Here is a 17,714-nt window from a genome sequence, read left to right as displayed (position 1 = left end):
TCAGAAACTATGCAACCCATCTCTACTCTGAGTGGATTTCCAGCACCAGACTAGTTTTACCAGCTGAGAATCAATCAAGAAAGTCCAATAGGCAACAAAACCTTGTAATGCACCCACTGAAGTTAATTTCACAGACCTAACATATAAAATCCCAGCCCCAAGTAATAAATTAAAAAACTCCCATTGACTTCAATGATGCTAAGATTTCACTCCTTATTTTAATATAAAACATGAGAGCTTTTCAAAGAGTTAGTTAATATTTTTGCTTAAATTAACTTATTTCAGACTATGCATTGAGATTTAACAAAAATGTGACATAATTTACAACAGTTGGAACTTCATATTGCTATATCACTGGGCTCAAGTAAATTCTTGACAAATGCTTCTTCACGACAAGTACTCTCGTCACTAAAAGAATTCCATTTTGAAGATGTATAATGAAGTTAAAAGTTAAAGAGAAAGTAAAGTAAGTATATGAAAGTGACTTGGTTTACTCATACAAAATGGCTGGTTGGACGGTTCAGGAAGCTGGTAATGTCAAACACTGCACTGGAAATAAGGTGCACATTTTTCACTGTGAGGGTAATTCACCACTGGAACAGTTTATCAAGAGTCATGGTAGATTCCTTGTAACCAAAAGTGAGAACAAATCATACAGCAGATGGTGATGTGAAAATAGTAGTCTCCATCCCAGTTACAGTGGACAATAATCCACACAATAAGAAACAACATCTCATCTGTTATTTTTGTTGATACTCTCAATAGAAACATCTAGGCCACTACATATGGGGTCTACACCGCCCTGCCTCCCCTCCTGCCCCAGCTTTTTACAATAGAACCAACGTACACAAGTTGCTTTAAAAGCTTTAAGATGCGGCTATTCATACTAAAGGACTTCTTTCCAGACTAAAAAAAAAAAAAAAAAGTGTTTTTTTTTTAATTTAAAAATGCACAATAATAAAAATGTGAATGTTCATTAAAATATGATACAGGATAAGGGCACATAAAAAGCTGCTTTTGTAGTGACAGATTGATTTTTTTCAAATTCATTTTTAGATGAGGAGAGCTTTAAATTGAAGCTGCTCCTGCAACTTTTCTCCTTCCCAAGCAGTCAATTAGAGTCAGCGCTACACAGGAAGGCTCTAAGCTATGGCCAGTTAGCCACTGACACTAATTGGTTAAAGAACTGCACTGAGGGCCTGTTCAGCAGGCCAGACTTTTTTTCTATACCCCTCTCTCACACAGTGCTGAATGTGGTGGGGCTTGAAGCCACTCATTTGTCTCATTCTCCATTCACTAAGTGGGATGAGCAGTTTACCCGCCCACCACCCATAACCAGCACAAATAAATCCTTACTCTTCAATGTGCATCAGCAGCAAAAATAAGAGCGTGAACATAACTTTAAAGGAAAAATGGCTTGAGTGCCTACAGAACAACTAAGAGGACACCGGAAAGAAGACAAAAGGGGAAGGGAGCAAGGGGAAGAGATGATCAAAGGGGTGTAACAGGGACAATAAAATTCCAAAAAACATGGAACTAACAAAAAATACATACAGAAGATTGTTCAGTCACAGAATAGGAATTCTCCCTCAGTTTTTAGCTTCCAATCCAATTAACTATCAATTGATTTAATAATACAAAAGTAGCTAAATGACGACAAGTCTCATCTTTCCCTCTGACCAAGCATTTGGAATCTTCCAGTGGGAGAGGGTGCTGACATAGCAGGCAGGAGTGATCCTACTCACAGATGATTAAAGAATACTTCTCTGAAGAAAAAAAAAATCAGTGAAAACGGCACCTTCTAACTCAAGGTATTCAGAGTCATATCTGTTCACATTACTCATTAAACTAATTTTTACTTTTAAATCCAATGTACTCTTCAAGTACCAACCCAGCTCTGAAAGAACTATCTAGATTCTACTCTGGCTCATGCATTACCAACAGAATACTTAAATGCACATTAACTTACGTTTGTGCAAAAATTTACATTTTGTTTAAAAAAGCAAGCTTTTAGAAAATCTACAAAAAATAAAAATGTTTCCAGATTTTTTCAGAGTCTTAAAAACATACCCTTGCAGTATTTGAAAGAAACACTGCAGCACTAGGAACCTGAAATTAGTGATCATAAACAAATGAAAATGACTTTACTGATTTTCATTATCCAAGAAGTGCAAAAAGTAAACAAGGGCAACTACGCTGAATTATTAAAAAAAATTCCTTTTAGTAGGCAAAGATGATAGCAATAGAGGGAAAATAATTTATGTATTTTTCCTGACTGCATCCCTTTGAATTCCATTTACGTTTCCCTTAACTTTCTTTTTTCTTGGTGATGAACTAGGAAGAATTCTGACTTTCAGATTCCAAGCTAAATTTCCAAACAGTTGGGGGTAACGGGGGTGGGGGTGAAGAGGTTTTACTTGTAAATTAGGTAGATTTGATATGGAAGTGATTGAGACAATAACTAGGAATCCTACAACGCCATTTTTTGAGAGAGTCGCTTTTCAGAACAGAACTGCACTTTTAAGCCCTGAAAGAAGTACAAACAACTATGCTTGTTCAACTTGTTTCAAATGAAAGAAATTAAGATTAGTGCACGATTTAGTAGTGCCTGCTCTCCCATAGGTATTTAGACTGGCTATCTCATTTTAGATACAGTATTAGTGTATAAGATTGTATTTGCTTTTAATATGAATTTTGTTTCCATTAATTCCTGCAGTTTTGGAATTAAACAAAAACTAAAAGGTGTTATATCGCATATATATGCTCCATATATACCCTCCCATTCCTGATGTAAAGGTTTAGAAGACAAACTTAGCTCATTGGCTAATGGAAGCTAAGGATAGGTTGGAGTGAGGCAAAAGATCACTTATTTTAAACTAAAATTCTTTATTTAATCTGATGTGAAAGGAGAAACAGCCTGTCTTGGAAATCACAGCGAACCCTGCCTTTCTTCGCAGAAAGACAGCAGGACAAATTAATAACAAAAAAGATTACATTAAAAGTAGCACAATTAATATGTGTATTAAGAAGTAAATGCAATATACCTGCAGGGGACATCACATAAAATCCTATCATAGAAAAGAGCCTCTTTTCTTCCATTATTTTCTATTTGTAGAGTGGGGATGCTGGAAGCGTCATGATTTACCACCATGATGCAAGGACTGTTTAACCTCTTAGCCTGATGAACCAGCAAATAGCAGCGCTTGTTGTCAACATCATTAGCAATTACAAACCCCTCTGGGAACAAAATAAAATTTACAGGTTAACAGGAAGCATCTGTGTTTTGCATTCATATATTAGCCAGCAAATATTCTACAAAAATATATATCACAGAAACTAAATCGTGGCTTTACTATTCAATAATTATATTTTTAAAATACACTTTTCCCTTCATATTACATAAATTGTTTGGAGATGAGCATTTTATAGTCCTAATTTTTAAGCCTCGTTTCAAACATTTGGAACATGGAGTGCTCTGTTTAAATTAAAAGTGATCAATCTTGACACTATGCAACTGCAAGAAAATACAGTTCTTCCGCATCTCATCCCAGAGTTAGCAGAGCTTAATCGCAGAGATGATATGCACTGATGCCCGAAAAGGACAAAGTTGCTCTGCTGAACGCAACACGTGATATTTTTGCAGCAATTTTATAGAAAGTAAAAAGAATTCTAAAGTTAAAGAAAAGTGACTGTAAACAGATGGTTCTTATAATGAAGAACTAACACAACCTAATGTAATATCTAAGGAGAGCACTAGAACAAAAATTTCCAAGATACAGTCTGTTGAATTCACACTTGCTTAATTACATGGACAAATTAAGCTCCAATCACATTTAATGTTACTTCAACTCTCAGACTTACCTGGAAAAGGAACATTCATGTCTGCATGCAACATTTCAATGAGCTGCGCAGTCTTAGACCCCGGTGCAGCACACATATCTAGAATCTACCAATAAAAAGTTTTAAAAGTAAAACATTTCAAGATTTCTCAAATATGTTCAGCAGTTTTGATTTTAAACTGTGATTTCTTGCAAAGATTTCTTTTGAGCATAAAATAGAAAGTTCAAAAGTATGACACAAAAGAGTTCATTCTAGCTATTTCTCAGATGAGTTACCCTTATTCTGAGCATATATCCATCAGCTAAGGCTGTAGCTACCCTATCACTTCTGAGCGAGATAAGTTTTGCCAACAGTGGTGTGAAAAAATACACCCCTGAGCAACATAAGGTACACCGACATAACACCAATGTGGACAGTGGAAGCTCTCCTGCTAACAGATACTGCTGCTTGTTGAGGGTGGTTTAATTATGTTGATGGGAGAGCTCTCGCCTGTTGTCATAGAAAGACTACACGAGATCTTACAGCAGCGCAGCTGTATCGGTACAGCTGTGCCACTGTAAGCTCTCTAGTGTAGACAAAGCCTGAGACAGGCGTTCCAGTTCAGTCTCCATGCACTTGAGCAACTATCATTAGAGTTAATGAGAACTATTCATACACATTAAGGATACCTTTAAACTACAGTTTTTTACTTCATATTAATTATCTTTGGTGAACTAAAAATTAACACATTTGTAAAGGCCAGTCTGGACACTCTCCAGGAGTTTGTGGTTTACCTTAAGGGACAATTTACAGTAAACTACAAATTTTCATATAAGAACTGGGTCAGACCAATGGTCCATCTAGTCCAGTATCCTGTCTTCCAACAGTGGACAATGCCAGGTGCTTCAGAGGGAATGAACAGAACAGGTAATCATCAAGTGATCTTCCCCTGTTGCCAATTCCCAGCTTCTGACAAACAGAGGCTACGGACACTTCAGAGCATGGTTTTGCATCCCTGCCCAGCCTGGCTAATAGCCATTAATGGACCTATCCTCCACAAACTTATCTAGTTCTTTTTTGAACCCTGTTAGTCTTAGCCTTCACAACATCCCAGGCAAAGAGTTCCACAGGTTGACTGTGAATTGTGTGAAGAAATACTTCCTTATGTTTGTTTTAAACCCAATCCCCTTGTTCTTGTGTAATGAGGAGTAAACAACACTTCCTTATTCACTTTCTACACACCAGCTATAATTTTATTGACCTCTATCACATCCACCCTTAGTCATCTCTTTTTCAAGCTAAAAAGTCCAAGTCTAATTAATCTTTCCTGATATGGAAGCTTTTCCATAGCCCTAATAATTTTTGTTGCCCTTTTCTGAAGCTTTTCCAATTCTAATATATCTTTTTTGAGATGGGGCGACCACATCTGCACACAGTATTCAATATGTGAGCATACCATGGATTTATATAGATGCAATATGATTAAGGTTGTGAATCTGTCATGAAGTCACGGATTCTGCTGCGGCCAATGCGACTGGCCTGGGAGCCACTGTTGGGGCAGTCTCAGGCCACCGCGCCCTCCCTCCCCCCAGCAGCAGCAGGAGTTTGGGTGTGGGAGGGTGCTCAGGACTGGGGCAGGGGGTTGGGGTGTGGGAGGGGGTTAGGGCTCCAGGCAGCGCTTGCCTCGGGAGGCTCCCCGGAAGCAGCGACATGTCCCTCCCTCAACTCCTAGGTGAAGGCGAGGCCAGGTGGCTCCATGCGCAGCCTCCGCCTACAGGTGCTGCTCCCATTGGCCACGGTTCCTGGCCCTAGCAGCCGAGGAACATGATGCCGCTTCTGGGGAGCCACGTGGAGCCAGGTAGGGAGCATGCCAGCCCCGCCAAGCCCCACCCCGCCCCCAGAAGCGGTGGTGGTCCTGTGCGACCCCCTACCCCCGAAAGCACACAAGATTCAGTGAGGGGTATATAGTACAAATCATGGACAGGTCACAGGCCATGAATTTTTGTTTGCTGCCCACAACCTGTCCATGACTTTTATTAAAAATACCCATGACTAAAATGTAGCCTTAAATATGATATTTCCTGTCTTATTATCTATCCCTTTCTTAATGATTCCCAACAGTCTCTTAGCTTTTTTGACTGCCACTGTACTCTGAATGCATGTTTTCAGAGAACTATCCACAATGACTCCAAGATCTCTTTCTTGAGTGGTAACAGCTAATTTAGACTCCATCATTTTATATGTAAAGTTGGCATTATGTTTTCCAATGTGCAGTACTTTGCATTAATTTCATCTGCCATTTTGTTGCCTAGTCACCCAGTTTTGTGAGATCCCTTTGTAACTCTTCTCAATCTGCTTCGGACCTAACTATCTTGAGTAGTTTTGTATCATCTGCAAATTTTGCCAGCTCGCTATTTACCCCTTTTTCCAGATCTTTTATGAATATGTTGAACAGCACTAGTCCCAGTACAGACCCCTGGGGGGACACCACTATTTACTCCTCTCCATTCTGAAAACTGACCATTTATTCCAACCCTTTGTTCCCTCCATGGACAAACCTATGGGAACTGCCTAGATTACCCTTTACAAACATGTCAACTACTTTGAGTTAATTGGCATCTTGAAATATAACCACCAATCACCCTGGGTTGAGTCACACATCTTGTGGTGTTGATAGCACTCCAAGCAAAACAAAACAATGCTCCTAAATAGCTCTTGCTCAAAATGAAAAAATGAGCCACAATGGAGAGCTTAAAAACGGTGACTATAATATTATAAACAGAGAAAGCCACAGAAAAGGAAGGAGGTAAAAATACATGAATACAGTTGAATTTTGAAGATAAAATATTTTTTGAAGGATGGAGGCAATGAATTGATTCAAAAACTTAAGCATACAGAGTTAAAAAAAATCTGTTCTTATTTTTCAGTATACACGAACTGGAACCTAGAGTCATTGCTAATCTCTGTATGCAGAACACATGGTCTGTTCTAACAAATAAAGCATCAACACAAATGCTATGGGGTTTGTAATTTTCTTATTTTTCCTGTAATACTTCCAATTCTCACATTACTTTGAAGATTACCTTATGATGAGGATTAACATTAAGCAGCAGAGGAGGGATCATACTGACAGCTTCTTGACGACTAATGTTTCCCTGAAATAAAATGAACATATGTGCAGCATCCATTAGATCTGATACAAATGTGATTTACTTCACAATAAAACATTAATAGTGCTGTATAAATGAATGTGCACTGAAAAAGTCAGCATTACAAAACACCATGCAACTTCCCCCCCCCCACAACTTTTTCCTTCTTCTGTCACAGATGCAGAAAGTTCCTCCTTTGCTCTCCTCCTTTAACCACTCCACTTGCTCCAATGAGCCCATCCCATCTTCTGATCTCTCTCACACTCACTCCTCCGCTTCCTTACTCTTTTCCTTAACTTTCCTCCGACTCCTTCTTCTCACAATATAAACATGCCTCAGTCTCTCCCATCTTAAAAAACCCACTCTTCACCCCACTTGTCTATCCAACTACTGTCCCATCTCCCTCCCTACTAAATTTCCAGAACTATAATCTACAGTCCACCATCCCTGGATGGAGCTCCTCTCCTTCCATTCCATCCTAGACCTTCTCCAATCTGGCTGCTGCCCCTTGAGCTCCGCTGAAACTCCTCTTGCAAAAATTCCTAATAATCTCTTTTTAGCCAAAACTCAGAACCAGTAATCCATCCTCATCCTCTTTGAAGTCAGCCAACTTTGACACCACCAATTACACTTGTCTTGAAATCGTGTCCTCTTTTGGCTTCTAATTGCTTCTTCAACATGTTCTTTGGAGGATCCTCATCTCCCATTCCAGCTTTCTGGGGGGATTCCACAGGGCTCTGCCCTTGGTCTGCCCTTCTCTTGCCCCTTTTCTCTGGGTAATCTTAGCTACAATCATAAATTCGATTACCATCTCTTTGCCAATGATTCACCAATCTTTCTCCCCTCCTCCAGACCTAAGTCCTTCTGTCCAAACTAAGAATCTCAACACGTCTCTCTGACCTCTCCCTCATGGATGCTGTCATAAACATACAACTACAGGTAGCATAAAATCCCTCCTTTACCTGTAAGGGGTTAAGAAGCTCAAATAACATAGTTGGCACCTGACCAGAAGGACCAATGGGGAAAGAAGATACTTTCAAATCTGGAAGGGCTTGGGAGGAGATATTGGGGGGAGATGGGGGGGATAGGGCTCCAAGTGGCCCCTCCTTGAATGTTTGTTTAAATTACTTGTTGGTGGCAGCAATACCATCCAAGGATAAGGAAAGGAATTTGTGCCTTGGGAAATTTTTTAACCTAAACTGGTGGAATATAATCTTAGGGGGTCTTTCAATGTGGGTCCCCACATCTGTACCCCAGAGTTCAGGGTGGGGAGGGAACCCTGACAGATGCCTACCAATCAGCTCAAGCAAAACATGGCTAACGCAGATGTCTTAATTTTCCCTCCAAAACCTCTCTTCAATGCCACCATGTTGCCTGTCACTCAGGCCTATGATCAGGGCATCATCGTAGTTTCAGATCTTTCTCTAGGCCCTCTCATCTAGGCTGTCTAAACCTTGCAAATTCTTTCTCCACAACATCCCTAAAATGTGGCCCTTCCAATCCATCCACACAGCTAAATCTCTCAGTCAAGTGCTTATCTCACACCTCAATTACTACAAACATCTTTTTCTCCGGCCTTAAATACAATCTTGCCCTGCTCATACCCATTCACAATAATGTGCTGTTCCATGATTAAGGTTTCTAGGCACTATGGTAACATAAATAATAAGAATAATTCTGACATTGCACTCATGCATTCTAAATTTCATTACAAATTTAAATATCAAGCTCACACAAAACTGACAAACATGAGTCAAACGAACAACAACATTAGTTTATCCTATTCGAACGTCTCTTCTTTCCCTTAAGATTAGGGATGTATTTGGTACTCAAGAGCAAGCAACTACAGCAAGTGTCTCCAGTCAAGCATAGTTCAGATAAGCATTGTACAAGCTTCCCCACCTTTCTCTGTTAATGAATTTGAATCCTGAAACCTATGTTCTATTATTCTCAACAAAAGCCTTTCTAACAGAGACAGCCAAAGGCCTATGTTTTCAAACGGTAACTAGTGATTTTGGGTTCATGCATTTTCAGATACTTACCTTGAACCACCTGAAATGCTCAGCACTGCATAACCCTTCTGGGAAAAGGGGGTGGGGGGGAGGGGTATTAAAGCACCTTTAAGGCACGTCAAGTTGGGCAATTCAAAATTAGAGGTACTCAAAATCCACTAGTCACTTTTTAAAATTTAGGCCAAACTTTTTGTTATTGTTGCTCTGTTCTGGTCCTGTGATATTAAACACTGTCCAAAATGGACTAGGATGAGATCAAATAGATTTTCATGAGACCTATTGTGACCTTAACCTACCTCTCCAGAAATCATAGACAGGACTTTTGAACACTGATAAAACACCCCAAATACAAAATAAATAATAATAAATAATAATAAAGATAGCAGTGTTTATCCAATAAACACTGGAAAAGCACTGGGAGAAACAGTTACTTGTACCTGAAAGCTTGTCTATACAGAGCAGTATTGTGGACTACAGGGGTGTGATTTCTAAGGCACACTAACGTGTTGCACATTAATTAGGCCGTGTAAACCTGTTGGTGTGTATAAAAGGCTCCCTAGAGCATTTTAACAGTTTTGTTTGAAACAGTACTACACGAAGTGCACTAGGAAACATTACAAAGAGACTACTCATCAGAGTATATACTTCTACAGTGAGTAATGTATATAATACACATTACTCATTAAAGCATACACAAAGAAAAAACCTCCCCCCACAACTCTGATATGAACAGCTACATAAAACACAAAAATTGCTAATAAACAAACCCAAATCATCAAATTAATAAATCCACAAAAACAGAAGCCATAATTATAGACTAAGTGATCACTATCATGGATTGTCTACTCAGTGTAGCAAAGTACACCACAGGGGTGATTTGTAAGCACGCTAACATGTGCCGTTCTAACTGCCCCACATAAACCCTGCTGGCTCAATCTAAAAAGTACCTAGTTCATATTAACTGTCCCACGTAGATCTTGCTGGCATTAACGTGAACTAGGGACCTGTTCAGAGTGCATTAGGACTTCCTACATGAAGCAGTTAAGAGTTGAGCACGTTAGGGCTTTACAAATCACACCCTATAGAGCACTTTGTCAGTAATACGTAGACAAGTCTTCACTTCCCAATAAAAAGTGTTCTGGTTCTAAAAAGAAAATTCAGCTTTGGACACAATTCATTTATTTGTTTGTTACATTTTATTTAAAAAAAAAAAAAAAAAAGCCTTACACATTCTGTCTCGCTAACCAGAAACTGATGAAACTTTTCCAGTTGTGGTGACTTCCGCAAGATTTTTCTGCTCAAGTTAGTGTGCCATGCTAGCTCTTCTGGATACCTGAATAAACAAAGAGAGACACCCAGTGCAAACTCACCAGAAACTAATGCAACTTCAAAAATCTTTCTAAATGAAAATATACACCCACTTTTCTTTAGGCAATTTACAAATTGTCTAAATTATTTACATACAAGTTGTCTGAAGCGTGCAGAACACAGTACAAAATTAAAATATGTAAGATGGTCAAGTAAGGGAAATATTAGACTTTTAAGATTCCAGGCTTTAAACAATTCTGTTACAACTCTCACTATGACTCTTTCATTGTAACAGCTTAGCTGAATCCACACCACAGATACCCAGGCCAAAATCTGTCATGGGACCATCTGATCTCATAAGAACATAAGAAAGAAAAAGTAAGAAAATGTAAAAACTCAACAGAACAGGACATTATCAAACTACAATATTCCCGCTCCTACCTATGTCAGTACTGGATACACTTTGTGAGGCTATTATTAACCTTTACACTACAGCAGCATCACAACGGATATAGCTGTGATTCATAGCAGACTATCAGAAAGATCACACAAACCACTGCCCCAAAAACTTCCACTGGACTATACTTAGTTGTGCTGTGGCAAGCGGTCAGCGTACAGCGAAGTACAGCCACAACAGCGTTCCCTCTAATTTTTTACACACATGTCCAGAATGAATTTTGTTATGTGCAACAATATGGAGAAACAATTCATGTGGCGGGGGTGGGGTTGGAGTGCAGGGGAGTGCGGGCTCTGGAGTAGGGCCAGGGATAAGGGGTTTGGGGTGAAGGCTGCCCAGGGCTACGGCAAGGAGAGAGCTCTGGGGCCGGGGCCACGAAATAGGCGCCTCTTCCCTGTCCGCGGCAGGTCCAGGCCAGGCTGGGTTGGGGCCAGGGGAGAAGCATCTTTCCCTGCCACAGCACTGAGCACCTGCACAGTGGTTAATAGGCTGCTGCACGGCTGCACAGCTTAGAGGGAACTTAGCTCTGGTTAACTTAGCTCTGCAATCAGACAAATTAAGACTGATTCTGAAAAATGAACTGAAAAATAGAGATTCTCCCCTCCCCCAGATCTTTTTCCGTTCAGTTATAATAATCTTAGGTGGTCACTAGTAACTACAATGGATACAAAACTTTTCAAATAACTATGCGGCGTTTTCCTTTTACTAAAAAATATATACGATGTAAAAAAAAAAATTAATTCTATAAGAAACTTCATTTTGGGTATTAAAATGCGATAGAGAAATATCTGCCAAGAACAGTACTACTGAGCACCCTAAATCCATTTTTAGTAGCACCAAAAAGTTATAATATGTATAAAAAATATGCTTAATGCTAAAAGGGGTCATTAGTTATAAGCAATAAGATTTGATTAGCCAGTGGGTATCTTTCAAGAACAACTAGCCAAATCCAGGGTTCAACTTTAAGGTCAGTGAATTCCACTACTAATAGTATATACATTAATTACTAGATAAGGTAGCAAAGGAATAGAGCAAGCTAAACTCTTGAAACAACATATTCTGAGTTTACAAAGTGTCTTAGTTTTCTTACCACTTTAGCGGTTGTGGCACTTGAATTTTTTGCCCATCAACTACCAGGTCCTGCAACTCCTTGAAATACTTGTTCTTCAAGCAGTGCAGAATTTCTTTTGCATGGCTAAAGAAAGAACAAAATGTTTTTGATTAAAAAACAGTTGATTGATTTGAAGAGTGCAATGGCATTTTGGGATGTATAAATAGGGGCATAGCGAGCAGATCGAGGGACGTGATCATCCCCCTCTATTTGACATTGGTGAGGCCTCATCTGGAGTACTGTGTCCAGTTTTGGGCCCCACACTTCAAGAAGGATGTGGATAAATTGGAGAGAGTCCAGTGAAGGGCAACAAAAATGATTAGGGGTCTGGAACACATGACTTATGAGGAGAGGCTGAGGGAACTGGGATTGTTTAGTCTGCAGAAGAGAAGAATGAGGGGGGATTTGATAGCTGCTTTCAACTACCTGAGAGGTAGTTCCAGAGAGGATGGTTCTAGACTGTTCTCAGTGGTGGAAGAGGACAGGACAAGGAGTAATGGTCTCCAGCTGCAGTGGGGGAGGTTTAGATTGGATATTAGGAAAAACTTTTTCACTAGGAGGGTGGTGAAACACTGGAATGCGTTGCCTAGGGAGGTGGTGGAATCTCCTTCCTTAGAGGTTTTTAAGGTCAGGCTTGACAAAGCCCTGGCTGGGATGATTTAATTGGGGATGGGTCCTGCTTTTGAGCAGGGGGTTGGACTAGATGTCCTCCTGAGGTCCCTTTCAACCCTGATATTCTATGATTCTATGAAACAAAACTGTTCTGATTACAACACTTCCATCTGGGGCTGAGGGCACCATCATCAATTCTCTCCCATTTCTGTTTGATGGTTACCTTCTACCACCTAGATTTTATCCTTCCCACTTTAAGAAGCAAGATCACACTTTTGTTGATGGTCCTGCATATACCATCTGCCCAGCAGCTCCAGCAACACAGAGAAACTGCCACCAGTTTCACTCTGCTGCTCCTGTTGGGTGAAGTGCTATGTGCACTAGTGCAATTCTGTGCTGCTGCTCCTGTTGCTGGGGCACTGGTCAGGGGGTGTAAAAACAGAAAAAAGACGAATGAAGAATTAATTACAGAGCACAATAAACCCCTCTCACGTGGGGCACCTTTTCGCCACCATTGCCATCTCTACCCTACAGATGAAAACAGGTACAGATTAGGCCAGAAGAAAGAAAATACCCCCACGACAACCCCTGCCGGACCTGGACACACCGCCTGGCAGGCGTAAGAGCAGGGGGCGGGTGACGCCGCTTCCGTGTATCGCGCCATCGGCGTCCCCAGCGGGCGTGGTCGGCTCCCCCCACTCTCCGCAGAAACGGCCTTTTGCGGAGCGCTTCCTACGCCCCCCCCTCCCCCGGGCCCGCGCTCACCTCTTGTAGCCGGTGATGCGCAGGGTGGCGGGGAGCGGCTCCCTCAGCGCCGCCATGAACGGCTCCCACTCGCCCTCGGGCACGATTCGCAGCTCCCGGTAGTAGCGCTCGAACAGCGCGTTCTCCTTGACGATTTCGGGGTAGCCGCCTTCCCAGCCCTGTAAGAGGCGGCGGCGGTCCGCGGGTCAGACGCGGCGCGAGGCAGGGGAGCAGATCGCCCCATGGGCGCGGCTCCCGGGTTGGCAACAGGGAGCTCCCGGCGGGGGGCGGGGTCTCGCGCGCGAGGATCTGACTAGGAGTCAGAGACCGTCAGCGCGCCCCGGGCCCGAGCAACCTACGCGTGCGGGGGACACAGGCGCTCGGCCCGCGGAGCCTCTACAGCCCAGCCCAGCCCGCCCGGCAGCTGCTTACCGCCTGCTCCCGGCCCTGCCCGTCCCCGCCGCCGCCCCGCTCGCGGCGCTGCTGCTGCCTCTGGCGGTTGCGCTGCCTGCGGCCCATCGCGCGCCGCACGAAACCGGCGGCTACCACGCGCCACGGAGCAATAGTCCCGCAGCCGAAGGCCAGCCGTCACCCAATGTTGTCACGTGGCGCATGCCGTGGCCGAGGTTTTGCGCGTGCGCAGAGTCCTTGCCGGCTGACGGCACTGCATAGAAAGCCCCCTAAGGGCTGACCGCGGATTCGCATGCAGCATAAACTCACGGGTGCTAATGGTCTTCTTCGTTGAGCCAGCCAACAGCGGGAAGCGCCGTTGTTTTAATGAACCGGGGTCTAGCCGGCGGGGAGGACATCTCTGTGTCACTTGTGGGGATTCATTGTTTTATCTTTTTGGACTAGCCCATGAGCATGCCGTCTTTAGGCGCCTGTGTGTCGCCCACATGAGGAAATAAGGGTAGGAACTCGGCCCGATGTCTCAAATTTGTATTAGCTAATCTAAACGATTGACCGCACAACTTCTCCAGTCGATGTTTGCAGAGATTGGGTACCTGACTCGTGCCGTCGTATGTCGATGAAAAGCTGCAACAGAATCCCCCCCCCCCTCAAGGCCGCACCCCAAATATCGCCTCTCCGATTGTGACATCTGCGTGGGCGGGCTCACTGCTCAGGGCGAGGGCGGGCAGGCAGGCAGGCGGGGCTCTGGCTCAGCGCAGCTCTTCCTACTCCATCATACAGATTGGCTGGCCTGCTGCCTGTCCCGCCGGTGCGAGTGTTCCGCCGTGCCCACGCCGGCGAGGCGTCAGCGCCTTTTCCACCCAGTGGTCTCACTGGTGCCGCGTGGGCAAACCCCGCCGTTGCTCCCCGCGCGCGGCGCTGCGGCACCGGCCGGTGGGGGCTGAGCGAAAGGCCATGGAAGCGGCGGGCGAGTTGTGGCAGTGGCAGTCGAGGACGGATGAGCGCCGGCTGCTGGAAATCCTGTCCTACGGGCTGGTGGGCATAGGGGCGCTCTCCGCGCTGCTGCTGTGCTTCGTGCGGATGCCGTACGGGCGCTACTTCAGTCACCGCTTCGGCTACCCCGTGCCCGCCCGCCTGGCTTGGACGCTGCAGGAGCTGCCGTCGCTGCTGGTCCCGCTGGGGCTGAGCCTCTTCAGCGGGGCGGCCCGCCTCTCCGAGTGGCCGAACCGGGTCCTGGTGGCGCTCTTCATCGTGCACTACGCGCATAGGTACCAGTGTGGCTCCACGCGGAGTGTCCCTCCGGGCTCCCCCGCTGCGCAGCCCCCGCGGGGAAATCACAGCGTGCAGGGGGCTGCTGGGCGCCCGAGCTTCCGCCGGGAGGCTCAGCCTAGCCTGGGGGTTTGTCCAGGTCTGGCCCTGAGAGGAAAAGGCACAAGATTTGCCAGGTATTGGTGTGGAAGGGTGTGACGTAATCTTGAAGAGCCCCTTGCCCCTGTGACTTCACCCCAGGGCAGTGGTTTTCAAACTTTTTCTGGTGACTCAATTGAAAAAAATTATTGATGCCTGTGACCCAAGGGAGCTGGGGATGAGGGGTTTGGGGTGTGCAGGTGAGGGCTCTGGGTTGGGTCCAGGGTGTGGGGGGGGTCAGGGCTCTGGGCTGGGGATGAGGATGTTGGAGTGGAGGAAGGGGCGGGGGGGGCCTCAGAACTGGGGCAGGGGATTGGGGCATGGGTTTACTTCAGGTGGCTCTTGGTCAGCGGCACAGCGCCGGGTGCAAAGGCAGGCTTCCTTTTTGGGCCAAAAGGAATCTGATGAGGTTCAATAAGGATAAGTGCAGGGTCCTGCACTTAGGACAGAAGAACCCAATGCACAGCTACAGACTAGGGACCGAATGGCTAGGCAGCAGTTCTGCAGAAAAGGACCTAGGGGTGACAGTGGACGAGAAGCTGGATATGAGTCAGCAGTGTGCCCTTGTTGCCAAGAAGGCCAATGGCATTTTGGGATGTATAAGTAGGGGCATAGCGAGCAGATCGAGGGACGTGATCGTTCCCCTCTATTCGACATTGGTGAGGCCTCATCTGGAGTACTGTGTCCAGTTTTGGGCCCCACACTTCAAGAAGGATGTGGATAAATTGGAGAGAGTCCAGCGAAGGGCAACAAAAATGATTAGGGGACTGGAACACATGAGTTATGAGGAGAGGCTGAGGGAGCTGGGATTGTTTAGCCTGCAGAAGAGAAGAATGAGGGGGGATTTGATAGCTGCTTTCAACTACCTGAAAGGGGGTTCCAAAGAGGATGGCTCTAGACTGTTCTCAATGGTAGCAGATGACAGAACGAGGAGTAATGGTCTCAAGTTGCAGTGAGGGAGGTTTAGATTGGATATTAGGAAAAACTTTTTCACTAAGAGGGTGGTGAAACACTGGAATGCGTTACCTAGGGAGGTGGTAGAATCTCCTTCCTTAGAGGTTTTTAAGGTCAGGCTTGACAAAGCCCTGGCTGGGATGATTTAACTGGGAATTGGTCCTGCTTTGAGCAGGGGGTTGGACTAGATGACCTTCTGGGGTCCCTTCCAACCCTGATATTCTATGATTCTATGACTGACGACACGGCTTACAGGGTTGGCTTCAGGGAGCTAAAATCAACAAAGGGGGTGTCTTTACATCAAGGAGTATTTCAGGCAGGACTTCACGGAGGGTTCCAATAAGAAATGGTGCACCTAAGTTATCGTTCTTATTGGAACAAGGAGGTTAGCCTGGCCTCTGATTGATACATGGCTAGATTTACCTCGCTGCACCTTCTCTGTGAGTGACTGCTGTGTGACCTAGAGGAATGAGTCCCCTAGACAGGGGAGGAGGCAAATGAGTACAAAACAAATCTGGTCTATTTCTTGTTTTGACCCACTCCATCTATCTTTTACATCTTTGGCTGGCAGCAGACGGTGCAGAAGGACTGCATGCCATCCACATCTCATGGCTGCTCGGCAGAAGATGGTACAGTACGACTGCTAGCCATCCTCATCTCTTGCCTGCCTGGCAGAAGATGGTACAATACGACTACTAGCAATCCTCATCTCTTGCCTGCCTGGCAGAAGATGGTACAGTACGACTGCTAGCAGTCTGTATCGCCTGCCCGCTCACCATAAGACAGTTCAATAGGACTGACTGCAGGACTAAAGAGAATGACCTGGTCAAGTCACTCCAAATTTAGTCCCTGCGTCCATGTCTGCCCAGGCGCTCCCAGCCGACGTGGCCAGGAGCACCTCGGACACGACGAGGACGACTACCAGTCGTATTGCACCGTCTGCTGCCAGAAGGCAATGGGTTGCTGCTACTGTGCAGCAAAGCCGTACCGCGTCTGCCAGCACCCAGGAGACATAGGGTGACGGTTACCTGAGCGGGCTCCATGCTTGCCGTGGTATGGCGTCTGCACAGGTAACTCAGGAAAAAAGGCGCAAAACGATTGTCTGCCCTTGCTTTCACGGAGGGAGGGAGGGAACGGGGGCCTGACGATACGTACCCAGAACCACCCGCGACAATGTTTTAGCCCCATCAGAGTGCTCCATTGTGACTGCTCTGGACAGCACTCTCAGATGCCCGATTGTTTGCCGTTGCTCTGACGCCGGGAGGGGCGACTGAGGACACGGCTTACAGGGTTGGCTTCAGGGAGCTAAAATCAACAAAGGGGGTGTCTTTACATCTAGGAGTATTTCAGGCAGGACTTCACGGAGGGTTCCAATAAGAAATGGTGCACCTAAGTTATCGTTCTTATTGGAACAAGAAGGTTAGCCTGGCCTCTGATTGATACATGGCTAGATTTACCTTGCTGCACCTTCTCTGTAAGTGACTGCAGTGTGATCTAGAAGAATGAGTCCCCTAGACAGGGGAGGTGGGGAAGCAAATGAGTACAAAACAAATCTGGTCTATTTCTTGTTTTGACCCACTCCATCTATCTTTTACATCTTTGGCTGGCAGCAGACGGTGCAGAAGGACTGCATGCCATCCACATCTCATGGCTGCTCGGCAGAAGATGGTACAGTACGACTGCTAGCAGTCCGTATCGCCTGCCCGCTCACCATAAGACGGTTCAATAGG

The 17,714-nt window shown here is 44.8% G+C and overlaps 2 protein-coding genes across 3 annotated transcripts in view; one reads left to right on the top strand and one right to left on the bottom strand.

Annotated features, from left to right (window-relative positions):
* Positions 1 to 13,839, bottom strand: part of NSUN2 (NOP2/Sun RNA methyltransferase 2) — a 49,067-nt gene extending 35,228 nt beyond the window's left edge. The window contains exons 1-7 of the mRNA XM_084619034.1: positions 13,645 to 13,839; positions 13,234 to 13,391; positions 11,836 to 11,940; positions 10,208 to 10,313; positions 6,903 to 6,974; positions 3,862 to 3,946; positions 3,045 to 3,237 (exon numbers count right to left, since the gene is read on the bottom strand). Of these exons, the coding sequence (XP_084475160.1) occupies positions 3,045 to 3,237; positions 3,862 to 3,946; positions 6,903 to 6,974; positions 10,208 to 10,313; positions 11,836 to 11,940; positions 13,234 to 13,391; positions 13,645 to 13,731 (806 nt within the window). The 5' untranslated portion in view covers positions 13,732 to 13,839. The remainder of the gene's footprint in view (positions 1 to 3,044; positions 3,238 to 3,861; positions 3,947 to 6,902; positions 6,975 to 10,207; positions 10,314 to 11,835; positions 11,941 to 13,233; positions 13,392 to 13,644) is intronic.
* A 104-nt stretch (positions 13,840 to 13,943) lies between these two features.
* SRD5A1 (steroid 5 alpha-reductase 1) overlaps positions 13,944 to 17,714 on the top strand; it is a 54,629-nt gene continuing 50,858 nt past the window's right edge. For both annotated transcript variants that reach the window (XM_084619036.1, XM_084619035.1), the window contains exon 1: positions 13,944 to 14,891. In XM_084619036.1, coding sequence (XP_084475162.1) covers positions 14,578 to 14,891 — 314 coding nt within the window. In that variant the 5' untranslated portion in view covers positions 13,944 to 14,577. The remainder of the gene's footprint in view (positions 14,892 to 17,714) is intronic.

Source organism: Lepidochelys olivacea, assembly GCF_965140295.1.
Source record: "Lepidochelys olivacea isolate rLepOli2 genome assembly, chromosome: 2".
Classification (NCBI taxonomy): Eukaryota; Metazoa; Chordata; order Testudines; family Cheloniidae; genus Lepidochelys; species Lepidochelys olivacea.
The sequence above is the reverse complement of the archived record's forward strand: the minus strand, read 5'-3'. Positions and strand labels throughout refer to the sequence as shown.